Source organism: Choloepus didactylus, chromosome 5, assembly GCF_015220235.1.
Source record: "Choloepus didactylus isolate mChoDid1 chromosome 5, mChoDid1.pri, whole genome shotgun sequence".
In the NCBI taxonomy this organism is placed as follows: domain Eukaryota; kingdom Metazoa; phylum Chordata; class Mammalia; order Pilosa; family Megalonychidae; genus Choloepus; species Choloepus didactylus.
The window spans coordinates 64,927,965-64,955,338 of NC_051311.1; the positions used below are offsets into that span (position 1 = coordinate 64,927,965).

Below are 27,374 nucleotides of genomic sequence, written 5' to 3' on the forward strand. Positions count from 1 at the left end.
TAGAGCAGGAATTTAGGGGGAAATGAGGGCTCTAGGGAATGTCAAAAAATTTCATCTGGGTCATATAGAAAAAAAATAGCTCTGTGTCAGGATTTGCCTAAATTAGAAGGGACAAGAGATTAGGAGTATTTTATCATAATAGGCAAATTAACAGATCATGGCAGACATAGGAGTTAGAGGTAGTGGCATTATACTGGGACCAGTTTAGAAAGGTAGAAGAATCAAGAAGTGATTAGAAAGTATTTATTCTTATTTCTTTCTTGGCTTCATTTTTACTTCATTTTATTTTCACTCTTGAGCACTGTCATCTCAGAGGCTCAGGTTTAGGTTTGAGTTTCATGAGAAGAGGCCTAAGAAGTTTGTGCCAGAAGTTTTTCTGCATGCAGCATATGTAGACAAATATATGCCTTTTTGTTGTTGTTTCAGGGAGGAGTAGTTAATCAGATAAAGAGCCATCAGAAACTGTTCATGTTAAGACTTATCTCTGGCTACAAATTATTCCCACTTTTGCTCCTATTTGATCAATTAAGAGTTTCTTTATGGAATTCAACTTATCTAATATCCTTTCCTCTCAAGTGGTAGTAAAAGAGGAGAGACTATATAGCAGGTATAGCATACACTTCATCTTCATAAGTTTGAATTGTGCAAGTGAGAGCTGAATACAAGGTATGGTTTAACATTGGGTAGGTGTTCATTAGAACATGTACATATACCTTGAATACAAAACACAAAACATCCTTTTTTTTTTTTTTTTTTTTTTGGTTCATGTCTCTCTTTTTATGTCTACTGCTGACTTTAAGAAGAAAACTTTTGAAGAATGTACACATTACCCATCTTTAATTTTTAGCCTAGCTTTGTATATATGAGCTAATTTTTTGGTTGACACAGTTTGCTTTTATTGTTGAAAATTACCTTCACATTTTTAAAGGAAAATATATTTGTTGTTTGGCTTTATGGTCAATAGGCTGTTCTACTCGATTTGCTTTAATTAGCCTATGGATGCAGTAGCAGGGAGTTTTGTGGTTTTACTATATGGCATGAGGTGTGGGTATAGAAAAGAATTTCCCTCTTGGTGTTACAGCAAGTAGATATGGAGATATAGGGACACAGTGAATACCAGACCCTGATGTGAAGTTGCAAAAGATCTCTTCAGAGAGATTACCACTGAAAATAATACAGAAATGCTTCTAAAATTATAAAAATTAGTCTTCCAGATTTCCTGCAGTGCACGGTTTGTGGAAGTATTCTAGATCCTTAGTTTGGGGTTGTAGAAGTTGCTTCTTGAATGGAATCCATAGACTACCAGGATTATGATTTAGCTATAATGCTCTTGGTCAGTCTGAAGCCTAGCTTTAAGATACATGCAGCTTGGTGTTGGCTCTACTGCTAGACAGAATCTTTCTGTATTCTGTTAGTTCTTCCCCCTCTCTCTGACTTTAAGAACTAAAGGAAACTTGGCTACTGAAAAGAAGTAAGGATCTAAGGTATTAGGCACATGGTAGAATATAGAATAAAACATGTTTCCCTTAAACATACCTACAATTATTTTGTCTTTTCTAATTTTTCAAATCCATTCCTCCTCTCTTTTATAATTTGTTCCCATACCCTTTTTTTTCTGACATCTGTTCTGAGCTTCCAGTTCTCTCTTATCTTTTTTCTCTTCTGGTTAATTAACAGGGATGATTGTTTCCCAGATAGATAACAGTATTTTTTGGGAGGATTAGAGGGTGACAGGTAGCTCATTTCCTCCTGAATCTTTATTGCTCCACACTGGATTTGGAAGGTTTGTAGCTTTCAAGCTTCTTCCCCCTACATATTTTCACCACTACCACATGACATGACAAGTAGAGGGAATCTTAATAGGTGGATCTGGTGGGGAAAATGACCATAGTTGAAGGTTTTGCTGTTTGTGCAGAATTAATTTGCTTGATTGTATTTTTTTTAGGTCAGGGACCATGTCTTGATAATTTTGTGTAGTGCCTAGCACGCTTTCATGTATACCCAGGCACTTTAAATAAATGTTTGATAATGATATTAAAGTGAGTAGTGGACTTTTCCATCTCAAAATTGTGCTCTCATATTCCTTGAGACTTTGGGTCTTAATTTCATAAGTTTTTATTATCTCAATATTGATGGATTTTACTTATTTTAGAAAGATTAGAGTTTATGAAAACAAGGATAATTCTTAGTAATAGCTAATAATAATGAACATTTAGGTTTTACTGTATGCCACGTGCTGTGCTAACCCTTTACATGCATTATTCCCCTAATCCTACCAACAACCATATGGAATAAGAACTATTATTTCATTATCCCATTTTATAGGACAGAAAGTTGAAGCTTGGAAAATTTCAGTGATTTACCCAAGTTCAACCTACTTAGTAAGTTACAACTATGGCTCTAGAGCTGATTACAAAGCCTGTGCCTTTAAAAAGTGCAGTCTTGTATTTGCACGTTTTACCCTTTGCAAAGCATATTCACATTACTTTATTGGCAGCTTAGTATAATGATTTGGAGCTAGATTTGTTGATAAGGTAGATCACCAATTATTTCCTGTGTGACTTTGGACAAGTTAACTAAACATTCTGTGCCTTAGATACCTCATCTATAAAATGGCAATATTTCTTACCTCATTGGTTATTTTGAGGATAAAATGAAAAATACATGTAAAGCACTTAGAACAGTGCCTGGCCTGTTAACAAAAAATGTTAGATACCACTAAAAGTGATTGTACGTCTCATATTCAAATATGAAACATTTTTATTACCTATTAAAGTTCAGTTTAGATAGAAATTTGTGTACAAGAGAAACTTCATTACACATCAGATTATAACTGCTGCTTTTGTGTTTAGTTGGGACGATGAAGATGACCAACTGTATTTTTTGCTACCAGTTCTCTTCTAATCAGATATTACTAGTGTATCAATTTTAACTCAAATTTTTCATTTGTCTTGAAAAATACATTAAATCATTTTAAACACATTCATTGTAAGTTAGGCTTTGTTTTTATGATTACTCCTCAGAACAACCCATCTGTCTCAAAATTCTCATTAATATCTGTCCTGTAACAAGTATTTTGTTATTTTTGGTCAAATGCAAAATAGTTACACAGAGCAAATGTTAATTGAGTGCTGGTGCTGAAGTATTTTTATAAAACAAAACTTGTAGATATGTAGAACTATTTGAAAAAGAAAAGCATTCAATTATTGAAAGAATGGATTCTTCAGTAGAGTACAGTTTGGGCTGAGTCAGGAATTTCTTTGGTGAATGTGTCATGAAGAGATAAGAAACGGCACTCATCAAAAGCCTTGCCAGTAGTATTCATTAGTGGCAGTACTCCAGATTTCAACTAAGGCCCAATTACTGTTAAATTATCTGCTGAGAAAGTTTACTAAACACCTGGCTGTTCTTGATCTTGCTTTTTTAACAATAAGATGATGTTTTTATAAATTCTAGTGTGTAGGAACTGGAATAATCCGCATCATCACAGAACCTTTGCCTCAAGGTTTGGATGAACCTTTACATCCCGAACTTCGGAGGTAGTACTAGCATCCCTACACCTGGATTGTGTGGTTTTGTAGTAATTCTGATACTCAAATGCTTGTGTCAGGTGGCTGGAGTACGTTTCTGGCACACAAACGTGGTAGTGTTTAAGCAAAAGAATGACTTGTTTGAAAAAGTAATGAAACGAAAATAAATAAAAAAGCCCACTTTGGATGCTTGAGCAATAATAACTTGTACCTTTCTGGATGCCCTGCTTTATATAATCTGGTAAGACTTTCAATTCAAAGCATATAATGTTATGTTCACATGAGAAATTACACCATAATGCATAGATCTTTCCTTACAAGTTAGGTTTTGAATATTGATTTTTTAACCCCTCTATCTGTGGGATTATCCTGATAATAAATTAGCTCTGAGAAATGGTACTGTGGCCTCTAGTCAGGCTTTATTTCTCAACTGTGTGAGAGTGTTTTTTAAAAAAAGCTGAGATTCTTCTTGAGTAGACAGGAGCTTCGGTTGATTTGAACCCCAAAGTGCCTTCTGGTTGTGATTTTATTTTGGATGAAAACAAAAGCAAGGAATACTTCTAAGAAAAAATATAGTGAAGCACTAGGAACACAGTGCACAAGAGGTTGAAATATGTGAAAGAAAATTTGCCTTCAGGGAAGGGATTTTTATGTGGTTTTCTTCAATTTTTGCCATGTTAAATTATTAGGGAGGAAGATACTAGGTAGTTTTTAATGACTTCTATGGGAGTGAGCATGTTATTTTTCATGCCCTTTGCTCATCAAATATTTATTCTTGGAATGCAACACACTGGGCATTTGTAGATGTTTAAGAATTTCTGATCTTTATTCTTTCCTTTGCATGGGCAGGCTTTGAGGAGAAGAAATGGAGCTGTCATTAAGATAGACAAAAACACAATTACTAGTAATTTCCCAGATTTAGATCCTCAGGTTATACTTCCCTCAACATAGTTGTCTCTTCTTTGCCTGGCCGTCTTTACTAATCAGTGTTGTTTCTTGTGATTCTAAGAGAATGAAATCACTTATTCTTCATGAAATTTGCATATAGATAGATTGATACACACACAAGGGGAAGAAACTTTTAAAGGGGATGATTTTGTTTCCTGGATCTGTTTTTAATCTCCAAGTGCGTGATTGTAATGATACGAATTGTTGATTTTTAAGGTTTAGGTACTTCTTTGAAAATCCTCTCTAGAATGGTTAAGGAGGGCTAAGTAACAGTGTCCTCGAACTATGTATGCTACAAGGTGAAAGTAAGACCTATGATGCTTTGATTGCCAGCCATCACCTACCTTGCCATGTCATTTATTGCAGGTGTGTGAGTACATACACACCCACATGTATAAATATTGTTATAGGGTGTTTTTTTTTTTTTATTGCAAGCACAAAGTTTAACTTAGTTTGTAACTAGTGAGGGGGAGTATTACATGGCTTTATGTGGGGAAAATGAGGGAGATGGAAGTAGCAAGGCCTTATGGGAATCCGGGAGTAATTGTACAACCTGGCTTTACTATACAGATTTCAACTAGGTATCATGGAAACTGGAAGAAAAATCATTGCAATTCTCATGACTGAGTGTTACTGTCTTCAACAGCAGAAGTATTATTCTCTGCTGTTGGCCCTTTCAGACACTGTTTTTACCTTTGTTTCTTTTTTAACCAATTACCTCACTCTGTATCTTCCCAATATGGTTGCAACTGCTTCATTGCTTCTGCTGCTTGCCCTCTCCCTCTCTATATAGCTTGAGTTCAAATTCCTGTAAGAGAAAGTCTGATTGGTTTGGTTAGGTACATTCCCTGTTGGGCAAATCTCTCATACCAGGCCTCTTCATAGTTTTATGGCTTGTCTATAGATTGGCTGATTTTGGGCCAGGTGCTCTCCACTGGTTCAGTCACTAGTGATCATGGTGGCAGAGCCAAGTGGCATAAAAATGACCTGGGACCTGATAGAAGGAATCTTCTGATGGGAAACTTTTAAAAGAGGATCTTGGTAGTCCTAGAATGTAATAATTTTTTCCAGTACACACGTTCTCCATTTTTAAAGATGATAGAATTGAAAGCAACCTGTGGGCTTGGCTTAATGTTGATGCAGCACCAACAAACCTTTCCATACTGAGAAAATGTGGGAAATACATCTTTTTGATCAGCATCCGCTTATCAGTTCCTTTTCTGGACTGCCTGAAGTGTTCACTCAGAAAAAGCCATTGCTTTTCCTGTAGTAGCCTTATTAGGCCATTCTGTCAGTTGCTGTTATTTTCCAGATACTCACAATTATGCTTCAGAGTTTGAAATGGTAATTTAGTGAATCCCCTAAAGTACTGTTCCTGCTTTTCTACTTGTTTTCCACATTTGGACTTACCCTGCACTAGTTGCTTTGTATCTTGTCATTCATTCCTTCAATGACAAACACTGTTGATTATCTATCATGTGCCTGGCAAAATTCTCTTCTTTTGGGGAAACAGAATTACAAAGTGGTTAAAGCATGGATTTTTAAGTCATGTAGAACTGAGTTCCAATCCTGGCTTCTTTACTTATTAGCTGTGTAGTTTGGGCAAATTACTTAATCTTTCCAAGCTTTAATTTTCTTGTCTGTAAAATAATAATATTAGAAACTACCTTAGAAGTAGGTTTGTTGTGAGGTTTATAAAAATTTAATGATATATTTTATATAATATACTTAGCACAATGCCTGGCTCAGTAAGTATGTTATTACCGTAGTAGTGATCCCTAAAATTGGTATCAGTTTGCTACTGAAGTACTTATTTTGTAGCAAACACTTAGTATTTGGTTATCTTGCTTTGCCTTTTGATGTTCGTTGCCTTTTTGACATTAATCCAACCGTTTAATGAAAAGTCAGATGTAACATCTTTGATAAAGCCAAGGATATGCAGCCGTTTATTAAATTAGAGTGTATCTTTATTTTATGGGCCTTTAATCTCTACTGGAGTTTGTTGCCATTTTTGGCGATGCCTTTTGCTAATTGTTCAAGAATTGGTTGACTTTTTTGATGTAATTTTTGCTTCTTTGTGATTAATGTCTTACTGAACAGTATAGTTTTGAATAGTAAATCTCAGGGCAGCTTTCAGTTTTATTTTTTCATTGTAAACATTAGGCTGTGGATACATGAACACATTCTGAGCTCCTTATGAGCAAGACTTATGTATTCTTTGTGTCACCAACGCCTTGCAGAATATCTGGCACCTTCTTTGAACGAAAGAAAGGAAGAAGGCAGGAACATTATATGTTATTTTCAGGTTTATCATTAGTCCACAGTCTGTCTTTGCTTTTACTTCTTTTCCTATCATCTTATTTTCTAATCTGTGTAGCTTCTCTGCTTATGAGTTCCTTTTGGCTTCTGTTTACTCATGGCTTCCATTGACTGCCTTTTTTGTGTGAGCCTCCTGGCTTCTGCCATTGCTACTAACTAATGGTGACAAGTTCAAACTCATGGGAGTGCTGTATTGACTATATACCCTGAAAAGCAGTCCATAATCAGTTACACACTGTGTAGATATGCATTTAATGGTTTTTGGATGATTCTTTTTAAGGTTTACCTTTGTTTAATTTATGCCTATCAAATTCTGTAAAATGCAGCTTACATTCTATTTAATATTCCATTCCCAGATCCAAACAATGCATTGTTAGTTGCCTCCTGTGTCATTAGTGTAATATTAATAATTGGAATTGATTAGTTATCACTTAATTTATCCCTTTCCATGTTGCCTGTTTCATACCTTTTACGCTACACTCAAGCTTCCAACTCCGTTTGTGCTTATGGTCTAATGGAGCAGACAGATAAGTAAACAGAAAATTACAATGCACTGGGATCAGAGCTAACACACACTACTAGGAGAGCCTATGGCAATTTGACATTAAAGGAAGAAGGAATCAATGTCAGTAACTAAACTGAAGTAGTACGGAGGGGAAGTTTATTTTTTGGCTAAAAGGAATTTGAGGCTGAGGGTGAGGAGCTGTGGAGAGGGAGCTAACTTGTTTGGCCTTCACATTTCTTTTTCCATCTATCTACCTATTTATTCATCCACTGCACTTGAACAGTTACTGTATGCCAGGGACTATACCAGGCACTTAGGATTTGAAGAAAAATAAGACTTAGTCATTCTCAAGAAGTATGTATTCTAGACTTTTTTCATGCCTTTCACCTGATTTGTATATTCAACCGTCCACTGGATATTTTCAAGTGAATGTTTCTCAGTCACTTGTGTCAAAAACTGGATTTATCTTCCTTCAAACCTGTACTTCCTCTTATATTCCCTTTCTCACAAAGGTGTGCAATCAGTTATTTGATTACTCAAATCTATACAAGAGTCATTCTTGACTCTTCACTTTTCATTTCTAACCTCAACACAGCACACTGAATCATTCTCTTAGTCTGTCATTTCTATTTCCTTAGTTTCCCAGCTGCTAAAACAAATACCATACAATGGGTTGGCTTAGCAGGAATTTAATTGATTCACAGTTTTGTGGCTTGAAGTCCAAAATTGAGGCATCAGCAAGGCAGTGCTTTCTTCTCAGAGCCCATGACATTCTGGGGTGGCTGCAAATGGTGACAGTGCCTCCCTTCTCCTCTGGGTTCTGCTGACTTCCTGCTTCTACCCATGGCTTTTTTTTTTTTTTTTTTGTCTCTGTGGCCTTTATAAGGCCTCCAGTAATAGGATAAGACCCATCCGGTTCAGTTTGCCACACTTTAACTACAAATAGCCTCATCCAAAGGACCTTTTTACAGTGGGTTCACACCACAGGAATGGACTAAGATTGAGAACATGTTCTCAGGGGTATATAATTCAGTCTGTCATACTTAGCATCTCTTGAAGCTGTCCATTTTTTCCCCTGGTCCACTGCCCCTTCCTTAGCTTAGGTCACCTTCATCTTATATCTTCACCAGTGTAATAACTTTCTAACTGATCCTTCTTCCACTTTTGCTCTTCGGTCCATATTGAAGCAAGAATGATTTTTCTAAAGCACAAAATCTGGAACCATGCTCTGTCTTTCTCCAAGACCCTGTTGCCTCAGCTTGGAATGTTCTTTGTATTAGCCATCCCCACCTCTTTAAAGACTGACCTCTTAGAAGCCTTTCCCCTTTTCCAAGGCAGAATTAGATGCCCCTTCCATGTACTCCATCCTAACCCTCTACATATCCCTTTATAGCAATTATTATCATGTTTTGTGATTGCCCGTTTCTTTGGATCTCCCCGTCTAGACTGAAAAGACCTTTGCAGGCAGGGCTGTGTCTTATTCATCCTTGTGTCCTCAGTACTCAGCACGGTGCCTAGTACATAATATGTGACAAACAGACATTTGTGGAGGGAATGATCAAGATTATTAGCTAAGTGATCTGCAGGACTGCAGGACCATGCCAGGATCGGTCTTCTTTGCACATTATTAAAGAGACACAGTACTAATTTCCATCTCTATTCCTAATAAGTTATACTGTAAACCCACATTTGCATACTTGAACATATGACTGTGGTAATAATCAGTGATGTTGATAAAGTATTTTTCCATATTTTAGTTTATGTTTTAAATTTAACTTTTGTTGATTGAACTGAGTTTTTGAATTGCTGTTAGTATAAATAAAGTTGGCCTCTTGGATGACTCTTAACCATGTTAAAAAAAATCAGAAGCTCATTCTAGTGGTACTTGTGCTTTCAAATGTATTTTGTTCCAAAAAAGAACCAGTTTGGGTCTCTTGAGAGAAAGACTGATTTCTGGATTGGCTTTCTCAACTTTTCTGCAGAGAGAGGTTATTGAATCTCCTATAAAATATTATATGTAAATATGCAGATTAACATTTCTCTTGTTTTACAAAATTAAGAAGTATCTGAAATGTTAAGAAAACATCAAATCTTATTTTAAATGTACTAAGGTTTGGTATTTAAAGTAGTTCTGTAGTGAGAGCTTTGATAAAGCCAAAATGTCTTTAGTTATACTAGTGGTATTTTAATTAGAAATATGAATTTCAGTCCTCTGTGAAATTTTGAAAACATATAGATGTCTCCACTCATTCCAGGTCTATCATCATAATGTCTGGGGGTAGGATCTAAGCTTCTATATATTTTCTACAAATCCCCCAGGTGATTTAATGAGCAGCCAGAACTAGTTGACTCTAAACCAGAGCATCTCAAATCTTAATATGCATACAGATCATGTGGGATCTAATTACAATGCAGATTCTGATTCAGTAGGTCTGGAGTTGGGCCTGAGATTTTCCATTTCTAACAGGCTTCCATGTGATGTCCATGCTGCTGGCCTGTGATTCACACTTTGAGCACTAAGGCTAAAAATAATAACCTTCTACATTTTTTAAGTTTTTTTTTTTTTTTTCCTGAATGGGGCAACCAATCTAAAATAGTTTTTTTGTTTTGGACATTTTCTCTCGTTAAAGTTTCAATACACTGAGGATACGCCTTTGTCCTTTTGCTCTTCCATGACCATCAAGTATACAAGAATAAATCTGAAAGTAATTTCTCGTTTCTGACTTTCGTATCAGCTATGGTTTTTTGAGGTCAAATAAAAACAAATGCAGGTGGAAACAAGTTGTTTCTTCAGAGACCCTGTCGCCTCTTAAAAATAAAACTTGGCCTTCTGAAGATTGCAAGTGCTTTATTTTCAGTATGATATTGTTAGGAGTGGCTGTGCTTAACAGTTTTTAAAAGGCATTAACTGGCAAGTAATTTTGTTTTTTGACAAACTCTAGTTTTAAAAATAACTCTTCCCTCCCTCCCTCTTTTCCTTCCTCATTCTCTTTTTTCTTTTCACTAGTCTTGTCATTTTGATTTTTAATTTGATATGTTCAGTACATAGGTGGAAAAAGTTTGATAGTGTCTAAATAAATTATCTTTGCTAGTAAGAATTAAAAATAACCCAAACTTTACTGGGGTTGATCATTGGAAGCTGAAGGGTTGCTGGGAATATGATAGATGATAGGGGGTTTGCTGATGTGACTGCAATTGATTTCAGGACTGTGGGGTGATGGCAGCTAGATTTCATTACCTGTTATGATGCATAGATGGTGCTCTCAGCATGCAGACAAACAGGTATTTGCTAGGTTGAATTAACCTAGATCCTTTTTAAGTTTCTTGAGTGAGACAAGCATTTGTATCATAAGTTAATTAAAGTGTATACTACTTGTAGGACTGGGTGTGTTTGAAATGAGGTATTTATTTGCCTTTTAAAGATTGAAGATTTCAATTTAATGAACTTTTATTAGAAGATGAAAGAAATTGTTTACAAGTAATATCTGGGCACAGATTATTAATAATGAGCAAATCAATAATTTTTTTTTCCTGTGGTGTTTGTTCAGTTATCAAAATCAAAGAATTCATGAGCATTCTAGCTTGTTTCATTCGTTCACTAGATATATTGAACTCCTTTGTGCAAGGCAATGAGTTAGATACTAGGGTTTCATAAATAAGCAATACAGTTTCTTCTTTCAAGTGCTGTGGAATAGAAACACATTATAAGGATATAGAAGTGGGATATTAACGCATACTCAGGGATTGGGGATGACATCTTATAATTCCCAAATTCAGTTGAGTTTTGAAAGCTAGGCAGAAAAAAAAGTTTCCAAGTAGGTACAGGACATGAAACCACCTGTAGATTAAAAGAAGCAATGTGAGACAAGGTAGTGGCTAAAACAAGAAGGACCTTAGGTACCAACTGGGTTCACCAGAGAAGCAGAACTGACAGGATGTATGTAGCGTAAATATTAAGAGATTATTATAGGAATTGGCTTATGTGACTGTGGGGATTGGCAAGTCCAAATTCTATAGGGTAGGCTGCAAGTTGCAAACTCCAATGAAGGTGAAGTTGAAGTCTCTAAGAGAATCAGCAAGTTGGAAACTCCGTTGAAGGTGACGTTTAATTTCCTAGGAGAAGCTGGCTCGCTGAAGTAGAAACAGAAATTTCTCTCTGACTTCTGAAATCCCCATTTCTGGTTTTAAGACCTCCAACTGATTGGATGCTGAGTGCAATTTCCTTAGGTGATTATAGATGCAATCAGCCATAGATGTAGTCAGCTGACTATAATGCAAATCTATCTATGAAATACCAGTAATGATCAAGCCAGAGCTTGCTTGACCAAACAAATGGATGCCATACCTAGCCAAGTTGATACATGAAGTTACCCATCATACCAAGTAATTAGCTTGCCTCATATTTTCAAGATTAGGAGTAGCATCTTCAAGCAGGAGCATCTGAAAGCATTCAGGAAACTGGGTTGGACTGGGGATAGGGGTAAAACTGATGGCAGAGAAATCACTTATGACCAGGTTTTAATAATTGAAGTGGGGCATGATAAGGGCCTAAATTCAGGTAATAGAAATGAGATTATAGAGAAAGATAACAGAAATGATAGCTATTTCAGAAGTAGAATTTTCCAGACAGTGGAGATGAAGGAATCTTATATTATTCCTAAGTTTGGGCATTTTGGTTGGGCAAGTAGGTGGTACCATTCGCTAAGACAGAACACAGGAGGAGGTGCACATTTCGAGGGGAACATGTTGAATTAACTTTTAGACATGTTGAGTTTGGGGTGCTTATGGGACATCTAATTGGAGATACTCAGTAGGAGTAGGATATACAAGGCTGAAGGTTAGGAGAGATTGCCCAAGACCTAGAGATTTATGTATCATTATATACTTTTGGTTGCTGAAGGCATAGGTTTTGAAATATGTCATAGTACTTCTCACATTCTTTTGGTTTATTTTGTAATTCAGGGCAATGCCTGCCTATTTCAGGTTTTCATGTGAGAAATGATGTTTGGCTTGTATTGGTTCTGTGTGTGCGTGTGAATGTGTGTATAAAACATACAACATGTATTTGATATTAGTCTGAGACGTGCTGGATAATTACATTGTTATAGTAGCAGGCAATGTGACCTTGTGTTTCATGTTCAGAGAGCTTTTAAGATAAAATCTCAATGCCTATTTTAAAAGATTATTTCTTCAAAAATGAAATACCTTAATTTTTAAAATAAAACAATTTAGTAGTGTTCTTGGACACTGAACAAGATTTGTTTTTGAGTCTCATTGCTTTGATCTGTCCGTGAGTTGTTCATGATTTGGTCCCTATGCCTCTGAACAGGCAGGACCTTTATCTGTGTAACTAATCTAGGCAAGAATACTTAGAGAAAGGCATCTGGGTTAAATCCTGATAGACCCTGACACAATCGATGTGATAAACTCAAATATTTTAGTATCTATAACTATATTCTAATGAAGAAAAGATGCTATTAAAGGTTTAAACAGTGAATGAAATAAATTAATTTTACTTTGCTAAGCTGCACTTTTTGGACTTTTTAAAAAATAACGGTTAATAAAAACTAGGTTTTGTATTGTCGTTGTTTTATATGTTCCTGTGGCCGTCACGATTCTTTCCAATTTCTTTTTACCCCTTTTTGAAGAGAGAGCCTAACAATAAAACTTTTCTTGGTCTTGTCATCAAGATAACCACTTAGAGTTCAATTGGGAATCTCTGTCCCCTAGAAACTAACGTATCAGCCTATAAACCCCACCCAGGCTAATGGGTACTTACGTGTATATACAGAATGACTTTTAGGATGTCAACCCTGTTTGGGACTGAAACCAATGTTTTAGTAGAGAAGGCATAGATCTTTATACCATTTGAGCTATTTGATTTTTTTTATTAACTTTTAAAAATCTCCGTTTAAGAGAAAGAATTCCCTGGGAGATATTGTGTGTTAAGTTTCAATAGAGTGAATATTATGGGTGAGTTATACACTCCTAAGTATAGAAGTCAATAACAGAAATGCTAGCAGACCTGAACTAGAATAGGATAGCTGTAATATAACCACTTTTTGCTATTCCCTTATGGTCTTTAGTAAAATGAAAAAAAAATCTTTTAAGTTTTTGTTCTAATGCTTTGAAAATGCTTCCTTATTTCAGCTTTAAATTTGTCAGTAATAGGCATAAGCATAAAAACCTAATATCTTCTTCAAATAACACAAGGCACAACTGCTTTAGCACAGAATTGTAATAAGCCATAAACTTTACTATCTCTTTCAAATCTTCCTTTTTGAATAAGTTTATTTGAACATTGATTTTTTTTTCTGGCAAGCCTCTATATATCCTGTCACACCTCAGTAAATTACTAAGATATTATTGATAAAAGTAATACATTTATTTAGACATTTGAAAGATTGTTCAAAAAAGAATAGCAGTATAGAATTTATACTTTCTGTGTTCAGGATTTCATTTACTACCGTTCTTTATGTTTCTTGATATTCTTTCTTGCCCTATGACAACATTTTAGAAATAAATTTTATTTAGAAATTTTTTACAAGATTTATTAGTATGTTACAAATTACGAAATGTGCGTGCACACACACATTTTTATCCATGTGATAATGAGTACCTTGCATATTTATAATTGCATATTTTGTGGAAAGTTAGCAAGTGGTTATAAATTATTTCTTTAGCTTTACAAGTTCAGTAAATCATTGAACAGGGGGTAGTTTTTTTTTTTTTTCTTTTTAAATCTTGTTTTAATTGATATTTTTCAGGTAGTGAAACCCACAGCACTCTATTTCATCAGCTTGGCCCAATTCACAGACTTAATCAATGGAAAAGTAAAACCAGCACCTCTTGATTTCCTGGTTTTGTGGTGTGTGTTTTTGTGGGTTTTTTTTGGGGGGGGGTTGGGGTGGGTGGGTGGGTGGAGCAGATTCTTGAGTAAGATGTGTGTGATAGGAAGTAATACTAGTACCTGCAAGAAAATACTGGAGGAGGATTGCCAAACATCCTGCTCAAGTATGATCTTCCCATACCTTGGGTCCCTCCCTTGTTAAAAGTTGCATCTAGTATGCACATTCGTCTTGTATTTGAACCTGGCCAACAGTTACTTTTGATATACTACTAGCACATCACTTTTGTTTAGTTTTTTTATGAAGAAAGTTTGGCAACCCGGTATTTGAAAAATAATTTTGAGCATTTTTAGCTAAGGTAATTATTTAGAATCAAAGTATAGTTTGTATGTATCTCTTTAAAATTCTATAGTTAGATTTCATTTTTACTGTCATATGCATAAAAATTCACTTCCATGAAATTATCAACCCCTCATCCAATCTGTGTTTTTCAGATATAGTCTTTTGCTTGAATTCTACTTGCCTATTTCCAGACACTTATGAGACATTTATATTTCCTTGTTTGTGTATTCATTTATATTTGTTAAGCACTTACTATGTGCCAGACTGAGAGCCTCAAATGTACTGTGTTTAAAACTAAAACTGAATTCATCATCCCATTAACTGAACTGACTCCCCTTGCTGATTTTCTTTTGTCCATGGTACCACCCTCATTTTGCCTTTTACACAGATTTCAAAGTCCCATTTCTACTATGACTCTCTCTTAGCTCCAGCCCATAGTGATTTCTTTCTCTGATGAACTTGCAACATTTACCTAACCATTTATTTTTCATTTTCATCCTTTGTCTCATTATTGCATTATTATTTAATTACATGGCCCCCATAATTAGACTAAGCTCTTTGGGACCTGAGACTAACAGTTTTACTTCTGTATGTAGGGCTGTAAATGGATGGATCCCCAAACTTGTCCCCATTCTCCTTATCCTCCAAGTGTCAGTCAGTTTGGGTTTCTTTCTTTTCAGTATCCTCTTAATGTCCTATTTTTACGAGTCTAAGTATTATGTTGCTCTACTTTGGGCTCCCTCTGATTTGCTTAGTATCTTCTGTTTATGAAGATTATGGATGAATTTAGGGGATTCTTGGGCTAATTTGAGGGGAATATAAATGTATCTTTTCCAGCTTTTTCCTATGTCAGGATCCATTTATAAACTCTACCACAAAAATTCTCTTTATAATAACTCTTAACATTTATGTTCATGTATCAAAATGTGTATTGAGAGCCTATATCTTAGAAGCAATAGTTTGGATAGATGAAAAAGGAGGAATCAATTAACCAGATTTTCACTTTTCATACAGAATAAAAAAGAAAGAATAGAATCATTGTCAAGTTCACAAACCTGAGTTTTCTTCCCAGACTCTTGCATATTATGCTCTTCTTACAGCTTGATGAGAAGGGAGAGGCAGATGTGTAAATAATTATAATTTCATGCTGTGTTATTCACTGCAAATTAAGGCTTAAATTTATTTCATTTCATTACCTGCCATTTTGTTTATACTTTCTTTTGACCCATAATTCTATTGAATCATAGATGGGGACTCTAGAGATTTAGTATAACCTCATTTTAAAATGGAGAAAAGTGAGGTAAATACTTGCATAAGGTCACACATGTAGTTGATGAAGGAGTCATGACTAAAAGCCAGCTATCTCTTAAAAGTTATTTTTAATAGGTGATAACTTGTACATATAAAAAATTAAAACAGTACAGAGGTCTACTGTGAAAGGTAAGTTTTCTCCCTACTCTATTTCTTACTTCTCTCATTCCCTTCCCAAAAGGTGATCAGTTGCCAGTTTCTTTTGCTGTCAGGAGTTAGTTTATGTATATATAGCCATATAAATGTATACATCCCCTTTCTTCATGCAGATGATACTATATTCTGCATACTTTTCTGAACTTTCTTTTTTTTTTTTCGCTTGTTTAACAATATGTCTGGAAATTGTAGAACTCAGGTCTTTTTATTCCTTGGTCCATGAACCTTCCATTTTACATCACTGTGCCTATCTTTTAGACAACTGATTTTGTTATTGTGAGTGGACAGAGTATTAGTATTAGTTGCTAGCAAATCATATTGGGTACCTCATGTTCAATGCAATGTAGTTTTTCACATTTCTTTCAGAAAAAGAGGGATCCTGGTCATTGCTTTATTTTATGATAAATGTTGAAGTTAAAAAATAATAAGTGAAATCTATATATAAGGATACTATTACTGCTAGTTATCAAAAAAGCTAATTGAGATATTTTCTTTTCCATTTGAGAAAGAAATGGCAGATGGGAGTTTTAGGGATATCGTTTACCTTTAGATTTGTGTGAAATCTATATGATATTTACAAAACAGTTTCATATCCCAGAGCCAGTGTGAAGCAATAATGTTATAAATATCAAATCACAAATGTTTATTGTCCAAATGTTCTGTTTTCCAACTTCATATGCTAATCACAGAAATAGTCTTTCTTTTGTTTCTCATAATTTTTAAATTATGTTTTAGTTTCCTTGATATGACTGAAAATTATCTGTATTAAAATGTATCCTTAATTTTTATCATTCTAGGTTTATTTTGGCCAAATTATCTATCAATGCAATTACAGCTTTATTTTTTAGAGATTAATGGGACCTATTAGAACTGCTTAATTTTAAATCTTACTGACCAAATTGCATCTCAAAAAACGAATCCATTAAAAACAAATCTATCTCATGCCGAATGTCTATGATAGGATTCATAGAAATTAAGTAATCTGTGATTTTTACTTTAGATAATCAGTAATCCCATACTCTTCCTAAAGGTGGCAATACCTTTCAATTTATTACTGGGTAATCCTGTTTGCAAATAGTATCAGTTGTAACTCTAACCATTACTGGATGGAAAAAATTTAATTAGACTTGAAATATATTTTCAAAACACTCCCAATTGTGAAAATTCAATAATAGAGCAAAGTTCATGTGTGTCATCCTCAACCCTGAACACAAGGGTCTAACAGCTCTTACTTGCATTCTGACTTTGGAATTTTTGAAAGTAAGACAGTGAACTGAAGTCATGTCAAGAATTGTTTTGACCTTGCTGTATTTGTAGGTTTCTTTCCTGTGGAGATGTTATCAGAAAACAAAATTTGACAAACAAATCCCAAACAGAAACAAAACCTTCAAGTACCCATAAAGTGTAGATATATGTGGACATCTGAAATGTTTTGATATTTATTCTTTGGTAAAAGTTTATATGTCCAAGTTCCATTTGAACTGTTGCTTTTTGCTTAGGTCACTGTTTTAATAAGCAAAATAAATACTTACTGGTGCCATTAAAAAAAAATCTTTTAGCTTTCTCTCCTTAAAACCGTGATGCTCTAAACCCACAAGGTGTTACTCTGGAACATGGAGAAACAGCATTTCATTTTGTTCCTCATTTTCTCATCATTTCCATTTCTAATTAAATGGTTATTTCTGTGTTTGTGCATGTGTATGTGTGTGTTTATATAAAATCATAAAGCACTGTAGTTTGAACAGCAAGACAGAGTGAGGGCAGGCTAGCCTCCCTTCTAGGCCTCACATGTAACTGACATGGCCACTACTGTTTAAGACTGTGATTACTGGTTCCTCTGGAGAGGTGACTGGCAATTAGAGGACGTGTCACTCTAACCAGCCTCATAGACAGTCCTGCGTAAATATACAATGCCAGCTCTTTAATTTGCAATGAGAAATATCGAGTACACTGGCTTCTCATATTCATGGTTCAGTGCATTTTCTCCCAGTAGACAAATCTACATGGAAAACTGAATTATGATCAGAAGGTTGCTTGATGGGCATTGAAACAGCTCTCAGTGACCCATCTCTGCAAGCTCTGGTAGTGCTGTACTTTCATCTTTCCTATAAGAATATACTTGCCACTCACACCAGATATTCTTCAGTTATCAGAGTATGCTTTCTACTAGAACAGGCTGCAAACACACAGCCAGCTTTTGCTTTCTTGACCCCTTATAAAGGTGTTATAGACTATCTCCTTTCTTTAACACATTTTTTTTTCCAATTAAGGTCTAATAAAATTGGATTTATTTAATAAAATTGAACAAATATATGTAAAAAGTCTAGCCCAGTGCTTGACTATACAGTAAATTAATGATAACTATTATTATCATTAGGTGTAACTGGTATTGAGCCCAGGTCACGTTGATACTTGTATGTGTCAAAGACAATCTTGGGCCATTTCTATAGATGACTGATCAATCTCGTCTTTTACATTTTGAGTTATTTTAATTTCTTTTTAATTATTTTTCTTTAATTTTAATTTTTAAATTTTGATTATTTAATTTAATTAATCCTTAATGTTGAATCCATGGGCAAATTAAGTTAGAAAAATGCTTTTTTGGCTTTGTATGATTTTCCTATTTTGTTTACAAGATTTCATGAGCAAGAAATTTCAGTTTGTTGCTCCAAAATATCCCTTTCCCCACAGATCCACATCTGTAAAATGAATCTTTTGGGAGAGATGATTTTGAAGTGACTGCCTGGCTCTCAAATATATTTAAGTCTATATAATTCTTGAATGTATAGTATCAGTTGTAGCCCTTTCCATCTAATTGTGCTTACCTTCATTTCAAATTCTGCTTTAAATTCTTTCTCACAGAGTGTAAAGTTACTTTGAAAATGGTAGCAGCATCTGAATCCCTAGAAGAAATAGTAAGACAGCCATGGAATTGGTGGGAGAGTGGGCAATTACGGAAAAATCCAGGGGTCAGATATGATGATGGTATAAATCCATTGTTTAACAATGACAGAACAGATCTGACAAATACATAGTTGACAAATCAAAATTTTTTTGCATGAAAATGAATATATAAAGGAATGATTCATAGGAGTCAGTTGGATACTCCAGCAACAATAAGCATTGTTAGCCTTCCTCTTTAGCAGTGCCTAAATAAATCTGAAAAAACAGTGGAGAAATAGCCAGAGTTCTTTCTGGTGTTCGTACAAATGCAGATTATGGTGCATTTTTTGAAGCTGGTAGTCTCAGAACCATATTTTGAGAACACTGTTGTAGATGGTAACTGATGTAGGAGTTCAGAAAAGGGATAGATCATTTCAGACTTTAGTAATCTAGAAAAATTAGTGAAAGAGACTGATTTTAGTCTGGGTTTTGAGGAAGTATGAGCAGCATTTGAATAGATGGACAGGAGAGAGAAAGCATTTTTTGTTGGACAGAGTGGCAAGAACAAAAGCGTAAATGTGGGAAATAATAGTGTAAGTTAGGGGAATGGAGCGTCAAATAGTTTGGTTCAAAGGTTCTTGAATGTGGTTCATGAAAAAATTGAGGCAGTGCTTCATTAAATAATACTGCTCTTTCCAAAGTTAGAAAACTGGGAAGTTATGCCATTTCTCTTCAGCATGCAACTGGATGAAACTATTGAGGCCTTATATGAAATCGGCTTCATGTTTTCATGTGCTCTCTGATGTCATTAAAGAAGAATTCCATTTTATAACCCCTTTTGGAAACTGGAAAAACTGTCAACATCTTCAAAATAATCGCTCCCTCACACACCCACTCTCTGTCTCTCTCTTAAACATTCAAATGGAAGAAAACAAAATTACAGCACTCTGAGGGTATATGGAGCACTTGAGATGTCAGGCACACATTATGGTTTTCCTGCTTTGATGAGGAAAGAATTGCCACATGTCGTGCCTCAGTACTTTCCACATCAGCAGCTGGCATCAGGTATTGCCAAGAAATAGGAACAGAATGTGACATTTTTTCTCTACCAGACAGAAATTTGCTAGTTTTCCAGAGGTCTGTCTTAATTGAACTTGAAAACAGAGGAAATAATGTGACTTGACTATAACTTGAAAGTCTTGGAGGAACTTGGTGATGAGTACACAAGGCTACCTTCACCTGGCAAAGAATTCTATGGAATCCTGATTTGGTTCTATGCATCTTTGTGACTCAAGGATTTCAGCATTTGTTGACACAGAGAAAAAGTTGAAACTGACTGTCAAAGATGAAGTATCTGTTAAGTCAAAGCCATACCACAGTTTCAACTCTTTTAAGCCAGATCTCATTGGGGTTTAGTATTGAATGGTTAGAATTCATTTAGGAATTTTTTTTTCAGGAAGTAGCCATTTTTCTTTCATTAAAGAAAAAAAAAAGCAATGTGAGTCATAATCCTTTGTAAATACTGTTTTTTATATATTGCTTATATTTAGGATATCAGTTTCCAGTGCAGTGAAATAAAGTATATGGTGTATGCATTTCTGTGCATGTTTCTGGAGGAGGATATCCATTTCTTTAAATAGAATCTCAGACTAGTGGTCTTTGACTCACCTGACTTAGTGGTGGCAGTGGGATGCTCTGGATAGACTTGAGCAAAGGAGAATGACATGAAATTAGAAAGCTCATCTAAAAAATATGGGAAGGAAAGCTTTGGCAAGACTGCAAAATGGTTTAGTGGTTCAGGTTAGGCCTAGGGAATATGAGTCTTTCTAATTATCTCAAGGTAATTTTCTAGACAGAGCTTCTCACAGGTAGGATCCAAGTTTTATCTTTTTTGTTCCTGGTGTCTAAGCACAGTGCTTCAGACATAATAGGTACTCAAAAAATGTCAAAATCACTGTATGGATAATGTAACTTAGACTAAAGCACCAATAAAAAATTGCTCTTCTAATATGTATTAAATTCTGTTATATTAAATCATTTGGTGAATAATAAGATTTTTAGAGAGATAGGTCTTCATAAAAAGCTCTTACAGTCTTCTTTTTGTTCAGGAACAGTTGGTTAACACAAAGTTTTAGTCTCTTGGAATTTATTCTCTTTGTAAAATTGATTAATTTCTGATAATTTTTTGCTAAAAGTATGCCTCCAGACATGATAATTTTATCCCATATATTCAGAGGGAAAGAAACTTGCAGGTTGGTGTGTCTGATTGATTAAGTCATTATCTATGTAGGCAATATTTCAGTAGTCCTGGATTTGCTCATCATTAAATAAAATCAACCTGACATCTCTGAGGTCACTTTGGATTAAAATATCTTTTGAATTTATAGAAGATCTTTTATCAATTTAATAGCAAAGCCTTGGAGTTCCTCCCATTTATTATATTAGTATAATTTTATTATCACCTTTATGCATTTTCCTGGAATAAGGTTTAGCAAAGCAAACCTGGTATCAATAATTAACATTTTAAATTTGTTATGATTGGAAAACCAGGATGTTAAGTTCATTGTTAATTCAATTGTAATATTTCAGTTTTGTTCCCATTTAGTTCTTTCAAATTATAGTAAGGAGAAAATTATTGAATTTTTATAAAACATTGGTAATAACCTTGTCTAAAATATTTGTTTCAAAAGTATGGTACATTTATCTGTTTTTAGCAAACTTTGTCTCCCAAATCTGTGGAGATTATAAATCAAATCAGGTTTGTCAGAAGCCCAGAAATTTTTTTTTCTGAAATGATTAATAGAGTAAAATAAGGCATAATTTCACTAAAGGCAGTGGTTTGGTTTTGATTGTATAATGTTTATGTGACAAACTGCTCTATAATACTGTGATTTATTCAAAACCTTTTAAGAGGATAAGCTTTGTCTGTGGACCATTCATCCATTCTTTAAAATCCTTCAGTGTCCACCACATGTAAGGCACTCTGCTACACAATAGGAAATAATTATTTTCCAAAATTTGAGTTGGGATAATGATAGAATGGGAACATAACAGTGGAGTAAAATTCTCTTTATTTGAAAGTAGCTTGAATTTTTTTATTATAGAAGTTATGCTTATCGTATAAAACCTGGAAAACATAGAAATAAAAGGAAAAGAAAGATCACCTGAAGCTTCATTACCTGGAGATAACTACTTAACATTTTGGTATTTTTTTTTCCATTACTTTATGTATGTGTGGTATGTCATGTGTGTATGACATGTAATACCACACATACTGCTCAAGTATACAAACACCCACTTACACTACAAATGGGATGAAACTGATGTTTTTCATTGCATACAGTGTGAATACTTTTCTATATCATTGTTATTTCACAGCATTATTTTAATAGCAGGTTAGTATCCACTATTACAAAAGACTATATCTATTTAACCAATACCTCACTGTTGGATGTAGGATATCTCCAGTTTTTCTTTAATTTTTCTTTCCTTTTTCTTTCATTCCTATTTATTAATTTTGGTATTATAGATACTGCACTGAACATACTGTACGAAAATTCTGTGTGCATTCATAATTCTTAACGGAAAATTTCTGGGTTAAAGAGTATGCAAAATGTTACAGGTTTTGATACATTTTCCTAAAATTATTTGATCAGATTTCAATTGAATGCTGTTTTCTTCTGTTCACCACAGTTTGATCCCATATTTATATATGACAACCTGTTAGGCAAAAATGGCATCTCCCTGTCCCTTTGCTTTGCAGTGCTTTAGCGTTTTCCTTCTGGTTTCTAACGGGCGTGTCTTTGTCTTTCCTCCTTGGGGACCGCTGCCGCCCATGGGGGCTGAAGCCTCGGGAAGCCGTCGCCCCTCAGCGCCGCCGCCCTGCGCCCGGCCGCCTCCGGGAGCCGCTGTCCGCCGGCGGGCGCCGTCACCACGCGCCAGGCCGCCGCCAGCTGCCGCGCCAAGCTTCGCGGCGGAGCCGCGCGGGAGCGCCAGCACGCGGCACGGGGCCTCGGGAAGCCCGCGCCCCAGTGAGCGCCGCCGCCCAGCGGCCGGCGGGTTTCCCCATCGCTCCGCACAGCTCGGTGTACCTCAGGCAGCTCGCCACGTCTGGCCGTTTCAGGCATCCTGTCGCCGCCTCTCTTCCTTGCCAGCTCCTCCAAACCCTCAGAACGCTCGGAAATCCGCTCCGTCATCAGCGAACTTCTGCATTCTCATGTATTCTCAGACCTTCTTTCGTCCTCTTGCTTTAACTGATCTGGTTTACCCCAAAACTCTTTCCCACAAAGCCCCTCAAGAGGACCATGTGCCTTAGGGCCAGCGGGTGGGGAGGATGGCCTCCTTGCTAATCATTGCTACCTGCAGAGCATTACTTCCTCATCCTGCCTGTCGAAACCCCAGCTTCTTTGAAAATCATGCCACTGGACAATGCCATTCTCTTTTTCTCTTCCTCGCAATTTACTGACTTCCATTTTTGTTGTTTGAAGATTGGTTCCTACTTTAGTCTTCTTCCCCACCTCAAACCCTGTCATCAACAAGTTAGTTAACCCCTCTCCCAAGACACTACTTCTATCTGCAAGAACAATGTTGAAGTAACTACAAATCTCCAGTGACTATGGGGTGATTGATACAACCTGGAGTTGGGTAATGCACTACTGTGGTTGAACTTGAACTCTCCAACATCCAGTCCCCTCCTTGTAATTTCATCTCCAGTAACCATTTCTTCCCTTCTGAATCAGCCCTTGCTCCCACAGTTCTAGACTTTGTCATCATTAGAAACAGCGTCATCACTAGAATTCTTTCCGTGGTTACCATGGGACTGATTTTCAGCTCTACTGTAGGGAGCATAGTTGACTGACAACTCCCATTGTGGCCCCAGTGACCACTGGGTTTGGTCTGAGGCCATGCCACCCCTGGCTACTCCCAGTCCATGAATGAGCACAGCCAGGTATTAGTGATAGTCCATTCCTGTGAGACTCATGAGACCTGGGACCTCTCTAAATAAGCAACTTTGGCATGGGCACTCCTCAGCAGCCTGGTCAAAACTTTGGTAGCACTGTATGCAGTCTGAGGTTCTTCTTTCCCAATGTTCCCTCCTTCCTCCTTTGACAGGTATCAGCTCTGCATTATTGTATGAAGGCCCCAGCCCTGGCCCTCTTCAGCTACTACTTTTGTCCATCTATCCTTCACAGGTGTTCCCTCAATAAAACTCTTGCACATTGAACCCTGTCTTGGTGTCTTCTTCTAGGAGAGCCCTGACTAAAACAATATTCGACATTCCATCCTTTAATCACCATCTTTCTATCCTTCTGGGTACCCTAGACCCTGACATGATTTTTCAGTGTCATTGGGACAACTAATTCATTGACCTCATTTTTTTCAATATCCATCAGTCCCTCTCTTGGATTCACTTCCTTCCTTGTCTAGCCTAGTTACCATGACCCATCAAATCATTCTTGATATGCAGTACTCGCAGCACTCTTGAACCTCAATTTCTTCCAGTTTACTTTCATGGCAAAATCCTAACCCTGGATAAACCTTGCCACCTGCCTTCCTTGGGCCTGATTGGGACAACTGAAGGTTTTATTTAAGAAAAATCATGTAACCCAGCCAACTAATTTTACTTTTAATCCATTATGTCAAACCTCAAATTGGTGCTATTGTTCCTTTCATAGTTTCCGTTTCCCACTTCAAAATCTTTATGCTGTTTCATCTGTCATCAAAATTTTCTCATTCCCTCTTCCCTGTTGATATTTCCCTGAGAAAATAGAAGAGATCACATACAAAGTTCTTCATCTTCCCATCACAAAGACCCACCAACTCAGCTGCCTTGGTAATCATCATCTTCCTTTCTATGATAATGGAGGAAGCTTCAAAGGCCAGCACCTTCTCTTGTGTTCTGCATCCCACCCTCTCAAGCCTTTTTAAGGACTTTGCTTCCTGGGTTTTCCCTCTTTCTTTTTTTCCTACATCATCACTTTCTTCCTTTCTAATGGATCATTCTCATCAGCCTGAAAACATGTTCCAATGTCCTCCACCTTAACCAAACCTCCCTTGTCTGCATCCACCTCCATCTTTTGGCAATTTCTCAGGTCTCCTTCATAATCAAACTTCTTTATAGAGCTGTCTTCATATGTTGTCTCCTTTTCTCATCTTCAATCCGGAACAATGTGAACTGCCCCTCCCCGCAAAGTACCCTTGTTAATATTACCCATCCCAAAAGGGTACATTCCCATCTTCATCCTGATCGCTTCCTGCTTCTTTAAATGTTCTTCTCTGGATTCTTTCCTGGATTTCCCACTGATTCATTGACTGGGCCTCAGTTTTATGCTTCATCCCCTTCTGCTTAACTCTGAAAGTTGGGGTTTCTCAGGGCTCCATCCAGTCCTTTTTTTCTTTCTATGTTCTCTTCCAGTATGATCTCATAAATTTCCTTGGACTTGTTATCATCTTTATGCTAATGAGTTTCAAACTTGTTTTCCACCTAGACCTTTCCTTTAAGTTCTAGACTCACCTATCGGCTTCATGTCTTCCTCTGATGACTCTTAGATATCTCAAACTTAACATGCCCAAAATCGAATTCAGCATTCACACCTCCAAACCCATTTCCCCTCACCTTCCCTATCACAATAAATAACACCACAACCCACCAATTACTCAAGACAGAATCTTGGAAGTCATCATTGATTCTTCTCATGCCCTCTCCCCCACATCAACTGTATCAGCATGATCTATCAGTTTTGTCACCCAAATACATCTTTAATCATCTTCTCTCAAGCTCCAATACCATTACTTAGTCCTCACCAATATTTTTTCTCACCTGACTGTTGTGACAGCCAATTCTTATCTGGTATCTCTGCTTGTACTCTTGACCCACTTCAACATGCTCTTGATAGAGCAGTAACAATAACCTTACTTGTAACTCAAATCAAGTAAATTCTTGCTTGTAGGATAAAATCTGAACCCCTTCCCATGACTCACAACCCTGCACATTCTGACCCTTACTTCTCTCCAACCCTATCTTATGCTTCTCTCTTCATTGCCCACTATTATGCAGCCACACTGATTCCTCCAACATGCCAAGTTCTTTTCTGCACTTTAGGGGCTTAGCAAATTCTGTCTCTCTGCTTAGGCTGCTCTCCATAACCATCCTCTCCCTCACCCCTTTAGAAAACAGCTTAATTACAAAGTCTTGAGTAAAGTCTTTTCAGAGCACCTGATTGAAAGTTGTCCTGTCCCCTCTTCTTCTATTTGCCATCTCAGTCTTTGTTTCCATCGTTACTCTCATCCTTCATCTCAATTTGTAACTTTATTTATTTGTTTACTCACTTACTTCTTGCTCTTTTTCCCATATTAGATGTATGATGGTAGAGACTGTACCTGGATATCTTGATCCTTCAACATTGTATTTCCAGTCCCTAGCATGATTCTTGGCACATATTAGGTGCACAATAAATATCTGTTGAAGGAATGAATGAATGCATTTGCTATTTTTTTATGTTGGGGGTTCATTTTTATTGATCTGTAAAAGCTCTTTTTATGTTAAGACCGTTAACCATTTGTGCAGATTATTTTGCTTCTTGTCATATATTTACCCATTTAATTTATGATGTCTTTGATATACAGAAATATTCCATTTTTCATTTAGAGAAATCTATCTGTTCTTTCATAATTTCTGCCTTTGGTGATATGTTTACAAAGGTCTTCTCTACCCCATGTTACATAAAAATTCACCTTGTTTATCTTAAAATTTTTTTGGCTTAAATCTTTACTCCAGATGGAATTTATTTTTGATAAAGATGTGATTAAGCATCTAAATATTTATTTAATTGTTGTATTATCACTTATTGAAAATTCCTCTTTCCACTGTTTTGAAAATTCCACATTTATCAAATATAAATTTTTATACATACCTGGAGTGTTTTCTAGATTTATTGTTTTTTTGTTAATCCTTCTCTATTCCTGAACCACACTGTTTTAATTATTGCCATTTTATAATTTGTTTTACTGTGTGATAAACTTTTTAATGTGGTAAATATTTTTTTTTTTTCCAAATATTTTTGGTTATATTTGTGCATTTATTCTTCCAGATAGGCTTTAGTTATGTTTTGGTCAAGTTACCAAATAAATTCTATTTACAGTTTGTTTAGAGTTAGTTTAGCAGTATAGGCTATTTGGAGGAGAATTGCCTTCTTTGTAATATTAAGTTTCCCATTCATGAACTTGGTACATGTCAGTTGTTGAAGATTTCCTATATGATCCTGAGTAATTTTATAGATCTGGCATATTTCTTATTACATTCTTAGATTTTTTCTTTTTTTTTGCTATTTGAGTGGAATCATTTTCCCATTATGTTTTTTAACTGGTTGCTTCTTATGGGGTAAAGCTATTGATTTTTGTAATTAGTAAGTTTTCTGAACTTTCTAATGGTTGATTCTCTTCTAAGTAAATAATCATTTTAAGCATAATTAATGATCATTTTTTCTCTTCCCTTACATATATCCCTCATATATTAAATAAATGATGGTCACA

The 27,374-nt window shown here is 35.9% G+C and overlaps 1 protein-coding gene across 3 annotated transcripts in view; it reads left to right on the forward strand.

Moving 5' to 3' along the window:
* ZNF800 (zinc finger protein 800) overlaps positions 1 to 26,608 on the forward strand; it is a 47,481-nt gene extending 20,873 nt beyond the window's left edge. For all 3 annotated transcript variants that reach the window (XM_037836245.1, XM_037836243.1, XM_037836246.1), the window contains one exon: positions 22,691 to 26,608. In XM_037836245.1, coding sequence (XP_037692173.1) covers positions 22,691 to 22,877 — 187 coding nt within the window. In that variant the 3' untranslated portion in view covers positions 22,878 to 26,608. The remainder of the gene's footprint in view (positions 1 to 22,690) is intronic.
* Positions 26,609 to 27,374: the final 766 nt, after the last annotated feature.